The sequence below is a fragment of the Trachurus japonicus genome, chromosome 20, assembly GCF_045865225.1.
Source record: "Trachurus japonicus isolate A0001 chromosome 20, Traja_1.0".
Lineage (NCBI taxonomy): Eukaryota > Metazoa > Chordata > Actinopteri > Carangiformes > Carangidae > Trachurus > Trachurus japonicus.
In genome coordinates, this window is record NC_140926.1 from 7,924,788 (window position 1) to 7,939,398 (window position 14,611).

The 14,611-nt window shown below is 40.1% G+C and overlaps 3 protein-coding genes across 3 annotated transcripts in view; 2 read left to right on the forward strand and 1 right to left on the reverse strand.

Moving 5' to 3' along the window:
• The first annotated feature begins 3,865 nt into the window (after window positions 1-3,865).
• LOC146966347 (histone H4) lies at window positions 3,866-4,253 on the forward strand. The gene has a single exon (XM_085763423.1). It carries the CDS (start codon window positions 3,891-3,893, stop codon window positions 4,200-4,202), a length of 312 nt encoding a protein of 103 aa, XP_085619549.1. The 5' UTR covers window positions 3,866-3,890; the 3' UTR covers window positions 4,203-4,253.
• A 4,106-nt stretch (window positions 4,254-8,359) lies between these two features.
• The window catches only part of LOC146966348 (histone H2B-like), a 141,504-nt gene continuing 135,252 nt past the window's right edge, over window positions 8,360-14,611 (forward strand). The window contains exon 1 of the mRNA XM_085763414.1: window positions 8,360-8,762. Coding sequence (XP_085619540.1) covers window positions 8,377-8,751 — 375 coding nt within the window. The 5' untranslated portion in view covers window positions 8,360-8,376 and the 3' untranslated portion in view covers window positions 8,752-8,762. The remainder of the gene's footprint in view (window positions 8,763-14,611) is intronic.
• On the reverse strand, window positions 12,827-13,174 carry LOC146966349 (histone H4). The gene has a single exon (XM_085763061.1). The coding sequence runs from the start codon at window positions 13,159-13,161 to the stop codon at window positions 12,850-12,852; it is 312 nt and encodes a 103-aa protein (XP_085619187.1). The 5' UTR covers window positions 13,162-13,174; the 3' UTR covers window positions 12,827-12,849.

Here is a 14,611-nt window from a genome sequence, read left to right on the forward strand (position 1 = left end):
CTCTGTGCCAGGGCAGGCTCCACGGTTCCCCGGCTAACAGCTGTATCATGAGGGGAAACCATGACGCGCCTGTGCGCTCCGGAGCTGTCAGAATGACCGCAGAGAGGCAGGGATGGTGTTAGCAGATGTGCTGGTGTTAGAGCCAGCAGATCTACTCATAAAGACATGAGCGAGTGAGCGCACAGCCTCAGCGTGTGAGGCGCTGTGAGACTCAGGTCGTGGAGCAGCGCTCTGGCCGGGAGATGCTGCCCAGCATGACGAGGTGGCGAGGGGGAGAGCCGGCCGCCCGGGGCCCCCTGGACATCGGCGCTGTCGTCCACGTCGAACATGCTCTCCAGTTCTCCAGACAGGGAGAGGGGGTCGAACCTGCTCTCCAGTTCTCCAGACAGGGAGAGGGGAGAGCCAGGCGGAGAGCCGCAGATGGAGGGAGCTGCGCCGCTGGGCTCAGGCCCCACATCTGGGTCACCGCCGCCGTCGGAGTCGAGGATGTTGACCACATCCTCCACCGAGAACTCAGACTGGTCGCCCCGGTCGTCCCCACCTCCACCGAGCGGGGGGAGGAACCCCTCAGCCCGGCGCTGCAGTTCTGCCACCGGCAGAAACGAGCAGAAGGCGCAGTTGGCCTTGGCCGTGAGGGCGATGCCGGCTGCTCAGCGCCCAGTGGGGGTGGAGGTCCGACGGCAGGATGGACCGGTTCTTGCAGACCGGACACAGCCGGATGGCACCGGCAGAAGGAGTAGTATCTTCTTTCTTCTTCAAGGAGGACTGCATAGCTGCAACGATGAAGAAAAAGTGGGAGCAGATATGCGGATCCGCAGGTGTAATATAGTCATGATGCGGACCGTAAAGGGGCAACTGTGCGGGGCACAGTGGCGCGAAAGAAATTTTCAGGACTGCGCATGCGCGCGGGGATAAACCCAACAGCGATAGCTCTTAGAGGGCGAAGCCTCTACGATATAGAATCACAGTTGGGTTTAGACGTTAACCCGACGTGCATTTCCAACTAAAATATAACGTCTATCCAACGTCGGATTTGGACGAAAAGATGTTGAATGTAGACGTAAATGGACATTTTTGGTCACCATAAATGTCAGAATCATATGTCAAGAAAGAAAGAAAGAAAATACTTTATTTCCTATAAGTTAGCAATTCTAAAATCAGGGGAAAGGGGAGGTGGAATACTGAGTAACTGTCTGACGAGAGTGGCTGTCATCCATAAGCCCAGAGCCCAGCCGCTCACCACAGCTGCAGCTTCTCCGCGGCGCTGTCCGTGGTGCTGAAGGTGACAGGTTAACTTGACAAACAGCTAGTGGTCCGGGTTGTTTGAGGAGCTCGATCTCCTTGGTGCTGATTGCCCGCGGCGGATGCATTTCCTACACGATGATGCGTCGCGACCGGGTCTGGGTCAGCTTGGAAAGGCTCGAGGCGAAGGAGACTCACGGCTTATGTGTTTGCCTAAATCTTCTTTTTTGCCACCGGCTTTCCTGTTTGTGTACATTTTGTGTGTGTGTGTGTGTGTGTGTGTGTGTGTGTGTGTGTGTCGGTTTTGTGTGTGACTTGATGGTTTAGTTGTTGAGATTAAGATTAAGTTAGTGGGCGGACCCCGAAAGATTCAGTGGGTTTTAATTCTGAAATTCCACATCAGATTGGCCTGATTTTTTCTGGGTGTCATCCTGAGGTCTAGTACAATCAGTCTGAAGTATAACGGTCCAGTAATAACGGGTAGTTTTTAAGAAATATGAATCATAATGCACATAGAATACAATTAAATATGAAAGTTCAAAGGACTTTTGTTCTGAAATTCCACATCAGATTGGTCTAATTTTCCTGGATGTCATCCTGAGGTCAAGTACTATAATTCTGAAGTGGAAAGGCCCAGTAATAATGGATAGTTAAAAAAACAACAACAAAAAAAACAATGAATCCTTCTCTACATAAAGTACAGTCAAAGTTTTAACCTATAAAGTTGTTGCAGATTTAATACCCACTTCAGTTTCAATGATGTTATGAGGATGAATAAATGTGCTAATTATCAAGGATCCACAACAATTATGTTATACAAACAGTCAGTGACGAGTGACTGACTGCACCCTGTAACTCAGGAGTGCAAAGGGCAATCTTCACAGAATTGTCTGGAGTGATAATAGAGAGTACCAGGTATAGCCTAAGTACAGTGAATTTGCAGTCTTATAAATCTATTGAGTGTATTCAGTAAAATCAGCATTGCCTACTATCAGTCAACTGACAGTTATTTACTACATTAAGATGTATTTGAACGATTTGCCAATTTTTCAACACGCAAAACATACTATCATTTAAAAAACGACTCAAGGGAACATGTTATGCCGCTGACCATGTGCTGAAACAATACAGGTACTAGTTTTTGCCGTTCATACTCTGTCTTTTTCTGTTCCTTTCTATTATATGTTGGTGCTCTGACACCATGCAGTTTATAAGTGTAAGTAATAGGCTTGCTTGCAAACCAGCAGCTTTTTTGCAACAGTACTTCTGTATAATTTTATTACTGTAAAAACATTGGTTTTCATTTTTTATGTGCTTGACCCCACAAATAATTGGGATCCACAATGAACAATAAATAATATGTAGTTTAGTATTCTGTACAATATTTTCAGTGAAATTCTCCAAATTTAAGTTAAGCAGTTGGCCTGGTTTGGGATTATAGTGCTTTGTCTAGGTGTTGGCTTCATTTTGAGTCAACATTTTTTTTCTTGCTTGTTGTGGTTTTGTTATTTAAAAAAAAAAAAAAATGTTGTTATTCTATTTTTCGTTTGCTTAATTGATTACGAGGGGATCAAATGCTTTGGATTGTAAATTTAGTGCAACTCGAGCTGATGTAATAGCCTGATGACATGCAGGCAGACTGATAGCTACATGAGTTGGTGTAAAATTATAATCCAATTATTTAGTTGGCATGTTTGAAGTGACAGTTTATGAGGATAACACGTTTCATTGATGTCCAGAACATTAGCCTAAATAAAGTAATTGTTTGTCGGGGTTTCATCAATGGCTTGTCAGCCTCAAGTGGTGGCGCCAGGGCCGGCCCCTGGCATAAACACTGTTTAGGGCCACAGCCGTTAGGTGGGGGGCCACATGATCAGAAAGGTACCGGGGTTCATTCAAGTCATTTAAACATCCTGAGGTCTGCATGTGCAGCTATGAGCTTTATATGTAATTTGAAGTCAATATTCAGCTTCTTTTATCTCACATTTGAGACATTTGGTGAAAATAGAACGGCAGAATGACAACATTTGTGCTCAAAAAGCAATCTTACAAAATTTCATTTTAGACTTGTTTTCTACACTTATTTATTACTGTATTCATATCCTATTTCAAGCACCAAAATAGTTCATTCTCATGACTGAAGGTGTGTTTTCACAAGGGATTTGAATTTTTTTCAAAAAGCAGACCTCAAATTTCCAGCATTTGGCCTAAATTATTTCTTTATACAGTGTTCTAGGACAAATTGGCCTCAGTGTGCTTACAGCGGAGGTTCTAATATTTAGACATAAAACACTTGAGTATTGTTACATCTGCAAGTAGGCTATCTTAAAAAGATCAAAATATGTAAAAGTCGAGAAAATGGCCTCAAACCTCAGAGGGCATAAACATGTCTGTATTCAGTTTTAACCAGTGATTTGGTGTTTGCGCTTAGAGTGCAGGGCCACAAACAAAAATCTTGTTTAGGGCCATCAAAATCCTAGGGCCGGCCCTGGGCGGCGCCAGTGCACCAGAAGTCATTATGAACGGCTTGGAAAGCCACAGGAGGGGGCGTTACTTTAGGTGTCGTCTCCCACGTCCTCAGAGAGGGTTTGAATAGTGGTGAATCCGCAAGCTGTGATCATTGAGTAGCTTTCTACCAAGCAGTGAAAATGAGCGGAAGAGGAAAAGGAGGAAAGGGACTCGGTAAAGGAGGCGCCAAGCGGCACCGTAAAGTCCTCCGTGATAACATCCAGGGCATCACCAAGCCCGCCATCCGCCGTCTGGCTCGCCGCGGCGGAGTCAAGCGCATCTCCGGTCTCATCTACGAGGAGACCCGCGGGGTGTTGAAGGTCTTCCTGGAGAACGTCATCCGGGACGCCGTCACCTACACCGAGCACGCCAAGAGGAAGACCGTCACCGCCATGGACGTGGTCTACGCCCTCAAGAGACAGGGCCGCACTCTGTACGGCTTCGGAGGTTAAATATCATCACCACAACTACACAACACAACGGCTCTTTTCAGAGCCACACAACCAGTCTGAACGAGCTCAATCTTTCACTTTTTATTGTATCAGCAGGGTATCCGCGGGGTCTTGACAAGTATTAAAAGGTGATAAATCAATTTTGGGAAAATTAAGACCTTTAAAGTATTAAAAAGTCTTTTCACGACTTTATAAAGTCTTACATTTTGAAGGTATTTTTTCTGAATTAGCTGTCCAAGAGTGAATATTCATTTTATTAAAAAACAAAGATGAACTTTTTTTTTTAATTTTTTATTATAAACTTTGCCTTTTATTTATTATCCCAGCCTATTTTGAATACTGTTGTATCATAGTGGTCTATAGTCTTTATCACAAACTAGAACTGTTAAGTTAAAGATGGAAATGGTTACAGCTTGAAGTGGCGGTGAGATACTGAAAAATATTGAGAAGGTCTTGAAAAAGTCTCTTAAAAAGGTTTTAAAATTAACTTCAAGATTCCTGTATATAACCTGTTTTAGTATTTTGTAGCTTTAACGTCAGTGTCATACGTGCTTCAACTAGAAGATAATACAATTTAAAATGTATAACCTCTATATCATGTAAAAGTTTCATTTACTCAAAACAACTGCCCAATGCACAACTTTATCACATTTAGAAATCCATACTGGGTGATTATTCAGCTATCATATTGTGTCCCTTGGGGAGGCACACTGGGCTACTTGACATGAGGATTTTTTTTATTTATTTTTTTACTATAGAAACTTTTTTTTGATATAGCCTATATATGATTGATTTTGGCTGCAGGCTATTTCCTTTGTCCCTGGGCCTAGATTTGTGACATCCAATCCTTGAATTAAATTCTGATCTACGGTAATAATAACTTTATAGACAAGTGGAAATTCCAGTTTTTAATGAGATGTAGCCTATCACGTGTTTTTGGTGTTTCATGTATTTTTTGATTTAAAAAAAGAACACTTGTCCCTTGGGGTCATTTCCACCACACACCACAAAATGTAACTTTAGGGAAGGTTTTTTCGTGATCTGTACACTTGCAATAACGATAACTTTCATTGTTAGCAGAGCACATGGCTGTAGAGCACAATTGGTCCTGGTCAATGATGGTATGGCTTGTGTAATGATATTTATAAGGCGTAGCAATAGGCCTAATTCTGCAGCAACGTTTTTAATGAACATCTCTTAAGAGATAATGTTTTATATTTTTCTCTATATCAACCTCTCTCTCTCTAACCATGTTTTTACGTCCCACTTTTTAATCAAATTATCTCAAGATTCCCGAGATAAACCCCTGTTTTATTGTGATTTATTAAGGTTTCTATTAAAATTTTTTTTAATAATTGTTGTTATCAATACTCATCTGTAGTGGTCTCCAGTCAAATAATGAAGCATTATAGTTACAGTGTACATCTTTGTTCACAGACATCAACATAATAAAAGCTATATAATCACAACAAAAAAATAAGTCAGCAATTGTGTATAAATCACAAACATAATCAACTATCACGAAACCAAGTAACTGTGAACTGTAATCAAAAACATATATTGTAAGTAAACATAACAAATCAGTATTTACATGTAATCACTGATACTGCAGCCTTAGCATATTCATGTACTGTCAATAGATTGAGAAGTTACTAATGATTTCTATATAAAACATAAGAAACTGCAACAAACAATAGGCTACCTTGTTGCCATTTCTGACAGGGTGCTCACATTAAAGAGGTTACAAAATGACAGTAACAAAGTATGACACTGTTTTGTCAGTGTCAAGAAGAAGAAAATTTTAGATAAAAACATACACAATTTTATGGCTTTTATTTACACTGATTCAAATTATTAAAATTAAATGTAGATTTAATGATAGGGTAGTAATACAGATTTCCCAAAACATGCATCAGTAATTTAACTGTTAATCCCTTTTACTCTCTTCCTCTGTACAACAACTTTTTAGAGAGTTTGGCAAAAGTAGGTTACCGTAGAAAGACTGTAGTGGCTATTTGTCCTCGGTGTCAATTATCAAAAAACTTCAAAATTATCAAAACTATAATGAAACTAAATCAAATCAAACGGCCACTGAGACACCTAGGGAGTGAATTTACGCAGGATAAACAAAGTCCATTGTCCAGGCAAAAAATTAAAGTTTCTTGGGTTTATTCTCCATCGGCAAACAAACAAACAAAGAACAATGGGCCTTTGCCGCCTCTCTTGCCCTGGTAAAAAACCATCTGCCCTCCCAGGTGCCTAGCTCACCTGTGACTGCCAACCCCTATATGTAAACTCACCCGGTGCGCTCCAGCTACCCAGTACCTTCAAAGTAAAAGCATGGTTAAGTACCAAAATAAACGTAATCAATGCTAAATATCATAAACAAACTAAAGGTGTATTCCCCAAAACTAAACCACAAAGAATAACCAAATAATAAGTGATTAAATAATACAGAAGTAACAAATAGCCTCCGACAAAGACGGTCCGCCGGCCTACAATAGTCCAGGCAAAATAGCGTTTTACGACAGACTAATTGTCACAGAAGGTTTTTCACCATACATCATTTCTATGAGGTGTCTAGAACAACATACTAAAAGTCCTAAGAAATCCTAGTTGGGGAAATATGTTTAATTTGCATCATTATTTACTGTATAAAGTAATGGTGCCGACAACAATACACCCCAATGGGGCTATTTTTTTACTTTACTCCTATCACAATGAAACTTTACACAATGAAAGTATCCATGAAATGTAACATTTTTTGTATTACAAGTTTCTTTGAAAATGAATTTGAATATGCAAATGAGCCTTACACTAATCAAATATGCACAAAATACACCCGAATAGGCTTATTTTCTTCCTTTACTCCTACCACAATGAAACTTTACACAATAAAAGTATACATGAAAAGTAACATTTCTGTATTTCAAGTTTCTTGGAAAATTAATTTTAAATATGTAAATGAGCTCAACACTAATTGACTTATGGTCAAGAAGCCATAGAGCCACAAGAAGCAACAGGGGTCAAATAACTAACACATTCAGTGCTGTCACTTGCCACACTTGACTTATGCATACACACATGTCACTTGCCACTTAAAATACCTATATTGACCTTAAGAATTGATTGCACAGTCTTGTCTCCAGTTGCTTTCTAAATTCTTTTTTTTTTTATTAGCGAACAAGCCTTACCTAACGACTTTCCTCCCAGTTTGCAGAGAACATCAGAAGAAAGTCAGAATTCATCAAAGTCGTTTCAACGACTGTGTGTGATGTTATATTAAATATGCTGTTATGTTCAACAACATATGGGCGGGACTAAGAACTAAGTTATTTGGCCCCTGTTTTTGCTGCTTGCGGCTTTATGGCTTCTTGACCATAAGTCAATTAGTGTTGAGCTCCTCATTTACATATTTAAAATTAATTTTCCAAGAAACTTGAAATACAGAAATGTTACTTTCCATGTATACTTTTATTGTGTGAGTAAGTTTTATAAGTGTGATTGTGGTAGGAGTAAAGGAAGAAAAGAATCCTATTCGGGTGTATTTTGGGCATATTCCATTAGTGTATTGCTCATTTGCATATTCAAATTCATTTTCCAAGAAACTTGTAATACAAAAAATGTTGCTTTTAATGTCTACTTTCATAGTGTAAAGTTTCATTGTGGTAGGAGTAAAGGAAAAAAAGAAGCCTATTTGGGTGTATTTTGGGCATATTTGATTAGTGTAAGGCTCATTTGCATATTCAAATTCATTTTCAAAGAAACTTGTAATACAAAAAATGTTACATTTCATGGATACTTTCATCATGTAAAGTTTCATTGTGATAGGAGTAAAGTAAAAAATAGCCCCATTGGGGAGTATTGTTGTCGGCACCATTACTTTATACAGTAAATAATGATGCAAATTAAACATATTTCCCCAACTAGGATTTCTTAGGACTTTTAGTATGTTGTTCTAGACACCTCATAGAAATGATGTATGGTGAAAAACCTTCTGTGACAATTAGTTCTATTTTTGGGTCCAAAATGAGCTAAATTGCCTGGACTACAAGTCGGAGGTTCAACCAATCACAGAAGGGGGATCACACAGCCTTATTTGCATGGACGCTTCATAAATACGTAGCACTCGCCTCCAGAGTCATTCAGTGGTTTCTGTTGATTCTTACTGAAAATGCCTGAACCAGCAAAGTCCGCGCCCAAGAAGGGCTCCAAGAAAGCCGTCACTAAGACCGCCGGGAAGGGCGGCAAGAAGAGGAGAAAGAGCAGGAAGGAGAGCTACGCCATCTACGTGTACAAGGTGCTCAAGCAGGTCCACCCCGACACCGGCATCTCGTCCAAGGCCATGAGCATCATGAACTCGTTTGTCTCGGACATCTTCGAGCGCATCGCCGCCGAGGCCTCTCGTCTGGCTCACTACAACAAGCGCTCCACCATCACCTCCAGGGAGATCCAGACCGCCGTCAGGCTGCTGCTGCCCGGGGAGCTGGCCAAGCACGCCGTGTCCGAGGGCACCAAGGCCGTCACCAAGTACACCAGCTCCAAGTAAACACCTCTGCTGTTTACACCCGACACAAAGGCTCTTTTCAGAGCCACACACACAATCTGAAAGTGCAAACTATCCTTGTAATTAGTAACAAACATTTTCTGACGAGTTGCATCCAAGTGTGCATCAAAAATATAAAATGCGACAATTGGCATCAGTTGGTGTCACTAATGTAATGTAGTTGTCACCAGAGCAACAATGTAGCCAATGAATATTTCAGACTTGGAAAAAAAGTGTGGGGAGTTCTCTGTTCAATGGTGGTTCTTGTGTAGGCGTGTTGGACGCTGTGAAAGTGCAAACTTCAATCCTACAAAAATGAATCTTGCCACACAATTGGCTGTTAAAATGCCAAAAGGTAACAAACTATAAAGTGTAAAATTATCAACTCGAGTCATGCAACACATTACCATTTTGTTGCCAAAATGTTAAATACATGATCTGAAGGTTGACATGGACACAAATGAACAATCGATGCTGATTAGCATTTTTAAAAAATGGTTACGGTTTAAAAAACTGATGAAGATGGTTTATGCCAGACTCGAAACGTTTCCTGTTAAGGTAACAATTGTAGGGATGATGTGACTCATTCGGATTTGAATCATGAAAGACATTTCAGATGTTAATGAAATGATCTTATTACATGTCTGATAACACTATGACAATATCATATTGTCATGACAATATCATATTGTCATAGTGTTATCAGACATGTAATAAGATCATTTCAATATAAGGAAGATGTGAGCTCGTTCAGACTGAGTGTTTGGCTCTGAAGAGCCGTTGTGTTGTTTATGATTAGACGGACATGTTCATGATGCACGTTTGCTCTGATGTGTGCAGGAGAATATGGGCCTAATAGTTTTCTCACACATTTGGACTACACTGATCTGAGAATAGTTTAGAGTAGATATCCAACACCGGATTGTTGGTGATCAGTGATCCGTTTGCATGCACAATTTGCACATCCCACCAAACATTGGACGTCTGATGGACGTGCAGATCATGTCTATATTGCGTCCGTCGGTCCAAGACCAATTCTGGACGCCTAAACGACGTCCAAACTAGGTCCACTATTTGGACGTCTAATCATGACCCCACTTGGACGTCAATATGCAGTTAAACATTTGGACGTCAGGCTTGGTCACTTTTTTTGGACGTCTAAGACAGGTGCAGGAAATTGACATGATTAATGATTGTAGTAGTTTTAGTAATAGTAGTAGTGGACAAATAACAATATTGTTATCAACATGATTAATAAATACGAATATATATTGTTTGTGATTAAACATTATAAGAGACGTCCAAACAACGTCTTGTCTACGTCATTTTTATATGTCTAATTTTGGTCCCCTGAAGGTGCAGACTGTTACGCCAGATGACGTCCAAATGTGGGCATTGTAGACATCTCTTCTATGTTCAATTTAAACTCATTTAGGACATTGTTGTTCTTGAGTACATGTGATATTTTGTTATTTTACATCTTTGTTTTTCCTACTGTTTTTTTTTTCAATTTCATTTCATTGTATTTCAATTAATTAATTAATTAATATTTTAATTTATATATTTTGAAATGAAATTTGTTGGAGATTATGGCTTCAGAAAATAATTTCACCCGATCATGGTTCATAAGAGTAGGGAGAAGTAAATATAATTTTGAACAGTCTTTGATAAGAGGCTTTATTGTTTAAACTAGTCAAAGGCACTCTGATTGGCTGAGGCAGCACGTGATCATACTCTGATTGGCTGAGGCACCAGCAAACGCCACTCTGGTTGGCTGAGGAAATACACCAAGCAACTGGCGCGTTTCTTCTCCTGCAGAAGCAGGCTGTGGTCAACATAACGCCTTGGTTACAACAACATCGTTTTCCACTAAGTGGAAGGTAAGTTTGCTTGGTTTAGTTGATTTTATGTTTACTGTATGCATTTATAGTGTCAGTTTCTTTCCGGCGCCCATTTTAACCGATGTGTCGTTCACACAAGACGCGCTGCGGCGTGCACCTTCACGGCCCCGGTGTCTGCTCTATTTGCTGTAATGAGTAGCTATGAGGACTGTTGTGGTAAACTGGGATGTGAGTGGTAGTCACGGATGCTAGCCGCCACCGCTAGTTAGCATCGGGCTAGCGGGAGTTAGCATCGTGCTAGCGGAAATTAGCATCGGGCTAGCGGATAGCATCCACTACTTGCACTCACTAGCATCCAGGACAGCTAACAGTGCTAACAGCCCTCCTATACTCTGCTGTACGGAGCTCCTCCTGGGCTCTGTCATACACACAAGCTGCCACTAGCTCCTCTTCTTCCTGGGTGCTGTTTCACAGTGAGGATGGTGTGTTGTGCAGTTTCCACCAGAGTTTTGCATGTATTTAAAAAAAAAAATCTGTAACACCACACGTATTTTTCATCCACTTAACAATTATGCACTACTTTGTGTTGGTCTATCACATAAAATCCCAATAAAATAAATTAAAGCTGTTGTTACATGACAAAATGTGTAAAGTAAAAGTTCAAGGTGTATGAATACTTTTGCAAAGCACTGTATCATTCACATTTATTTATAAATGTTTTTTTCCCCTATAGGCTCTTCACTAATGCCCTGATGGTGACATCTAATATCAAGGGAGAAGACAAAGGTTTATAGAGCAATACAAGGTAAGCCCATATGTCATATCTTAACATTTGCTGAGATGGTTTTGTATGAATCCAGTAGGCCTATTGGTAGTGGAGACACAGGCTGCAGGTTGTCTTTGCATATTTCTAATTATTTGTCTTCTTCTTCTTGTGCAGATGGAGGCATACATTTTGATGACACAGCCAGAGAGGACTTCATAAAGACACATAGGCTACTGGAGGAGAGGGATACACAGCAGTCACCCAGGACTGATTATCCATTGTGGAGAATCTTGTCACAGTTTTGTATCACTTTTGTACATGTATTTTCTGTGTTCAGTATGCAGTAGTTGGTTCTGATTTGTAATTCTTCTCAAAACACATTGAGTTTATCACTTTCATTTTTATTGTGTTATATTTGTTGTTGTGCCACAGACCGAAGCAAGGTGGGCTGTGTAACTTTATGTATTTATTAGTATTTTACCAGCAGTATTAATTTCAACAGATACCAATAACTTTATTAGAATGACATGTTTGTGCCAGTGATTAAGAAAATAAAGATGGAAATAAATGAATGGGGATTGAATTGTGATTTATTGGTAAACCTGTGTATAACTGTAGTCCCATATGTTTACAGGAGGTGGAGGATCTGTTTCCTGTTAACTTTCCTGTAGCTTCATCTGGCTCAGCAGCAGGTTTGAACTGGAAATGCATTACACCTTTGCATGCATTTCTAGGTAATCTGCTGCTGAGAAAACCAAATGAAGCTATAAGAAAGTGAACTGGAACAGTCTGACACCTTCTGAAATGGGACTACAGTTATGCACAGAGCCTATAAGCAGTATAAAAACAATGTCTAAAATTAGTTTAAATTTGATGCAAAAAAGACGTCGAAACGACCACATTTGGACGTCAAATAGCCCTCATGCGGCGGTCCTGTGGACGTTCAGTGGATGTCGGTTTAAATTTTGACGCAGAAAAGACGTCTATAATGACCACATTTGGACAACAAATAGCCCTTATATGGCGGTCCTGTGGACGTCAATACTGGACGTTCAGTAGACGTCGGAAAAAGACGTCGTCTGGAGTAACAGTCTGCACCTTCAGGGGACCAAAATTAGACGTGCAAAAATGACTTAGAAAAGACGTCGTTTGGACGTCTCTTTGCTCAGTGGGATACTCTGTTCTACCATTTACAACCATTACCTCCATTTGTGTTAAACTTTGTAGGATTATTGTTGCTCTTCAATAGTTTATTTTCATACTTAAATTTTAGATCTCTTATACTGGCATCTGTGCTGTTGCCAGAATGAAGATAATAGGGAAACATGTAGCTACTGTGGAAATGACAACTATAAGTAGAAAAACAGCCATATAATAATGAAAAACAGCCATTATGCAATAAATCAATGTTAGAATTATGAGAAATGAGCTCGTTCAGACTGGTTGTGTGGCTCTGAAAAGAGCCGTTGTGTTGTGTAGTTGTGGTGATGATATTTAACCTCCGAAGCCGTACAGAGTGCGGCCCTGTCTCTTGAGGGCGTAGACCACGTCCATGGCGGTGACGGTCTTCCTCTTGGCGTGCTCGGTGTAGGTGACGGCGTCCCGGATGACGTTCTCCAGGAAGACCTTCAACACCCCGCGGGTCTCCTCGTAGATGAGGCCGGAGATGCGCTTGACTCCGCCGCGGCGAGCCAGACGGCGGATGGCGGGCTTGGTGATGCCCTGGATGTTATCACGGAGGACTTTACGGTGCCGCTTGGCGCCTCCTTTACCGAGTCCCTTTCCTCCCTTGCCTCTTCCAGACATGTTTACTGTTTAGTAGAAAGCTACTCAACTGGTTCAGGCTCAGGGCGTCTGCCCTTTTATCCCCACTGTGGGTGGAGCTCGGTGAGCGGGAAGAGGTGGGAGGAGCAGGACTCTGGGGGAAGGAGGACGTAAGTGGACCATGGCAGGAGGTGGTGGTGGTGGTGGGGGGCTATCACCATGGGCCAGGATCAGGATTCTCCTGATCTGTGTTGAAATACCCAGTTTTCAGATCAGATCTAGATTTAATCCAATCCGACCAGGATAATCCTGTCAGATCACGTTTGAAATACTGGGCCCAGTTGTTCAAAGGTAATCCGATCGGATTTTGGATAATGGATTGGATCAAATCTTGAAAATGGGTTGTTCAAAACCAAAAACGGATTCTGAGATCGGATTAGATCACGTAATCCAATCTTGGTTTTGATCTGGATAAAACCCTCAATTTGTGTTGTTCAAAACTTTTCAGTAGGATCGGGATAACTTTGATCCAAAAAATCAGGATTATTCTGATCCCAGCAGTTGGGTGGATTCAGGGGGGATTTCAGGAACAAAATGTGATTTAAATTAAATTCAAACTGGTCAAATAAACAATATTCATAAAGTAGTACAGTTATTGATTTATATTTTGCACCTAATTTTAAACCACAACAGTGATTAGTAAATAATGTTAACTTTTGAATATTGAAATTTGAAGTTTGAATTTTAAAATTTGAAGTTTGAATTTTAAAATTTGAAGTTTGAATTTTGAAATTTGAAGTTTGAAATTTGAAATTTAAAGTTTGAATTTGAAACACATGCGGAAATATTCACAATTTCACTAATGTACTGTACATTTGCTTTTTTCAATTTATTTTAACAGCCCAACCAGATGGAGTCTGGCTGTTTAAAAGACATTGAAGAAACAACAAAGAGCACAGAAAACAATACATACACTATATTTTCAAATAAACACACTTTGAGAGACCTCATGCTGCTGTTCTACCTGTTGTTAACAGACAGCCTTCAGTGTGATGCACAGTCCCATCTCATTATCCGGATTTGGTAATCTTGAAAATTTGGATTTGGATCAGACTGATCCAATCCAATTTTGCTTTGAACAACTGGGATAAAAGTAAAACAGATTACGTGATCCTGGATAGCAAAAAAGATTTCAAAATCCGGATATTTTTTATCCAGATTACACCTTTTGAACAACTGGGCCCAGTTGTTCAAAGGTAATCCGATCGGATTTTGGATAATGCATTGGATCAAATCTTGAAAATGGGATTTCAAGAACAAAATGTGATTTAAATTAAATTCAAACTGGTCAAATAAACAATATTCATAATATAGTGTACATTTATTGATTTACATTCTGCACCTAATTTTAAACCACAACAGTGATTAGTAAATAATGTTAACTTTTGAATATTCTACAACTGAAAAACTTTTCCCGGCTACTTTTCCTTCA

Bases quoted from the DNA above. Each gene is read 5' to 3' on its own strand.
- LOC146966347 (XM_085763423.1), top strand. From the start codon at position 3,891: ATGAGCGGAAGAGGAAAAGGAGGAAAGGGACTCGGTAAAGGAGGCGCC.
- LOC146966349 (XM_085763061.1), bottom strand. From the start codon at position 13,161: ATGTCTGGAAGAGGCAAGGGAGGAAAGGGACTCGGTAAAGGAGGCGCC.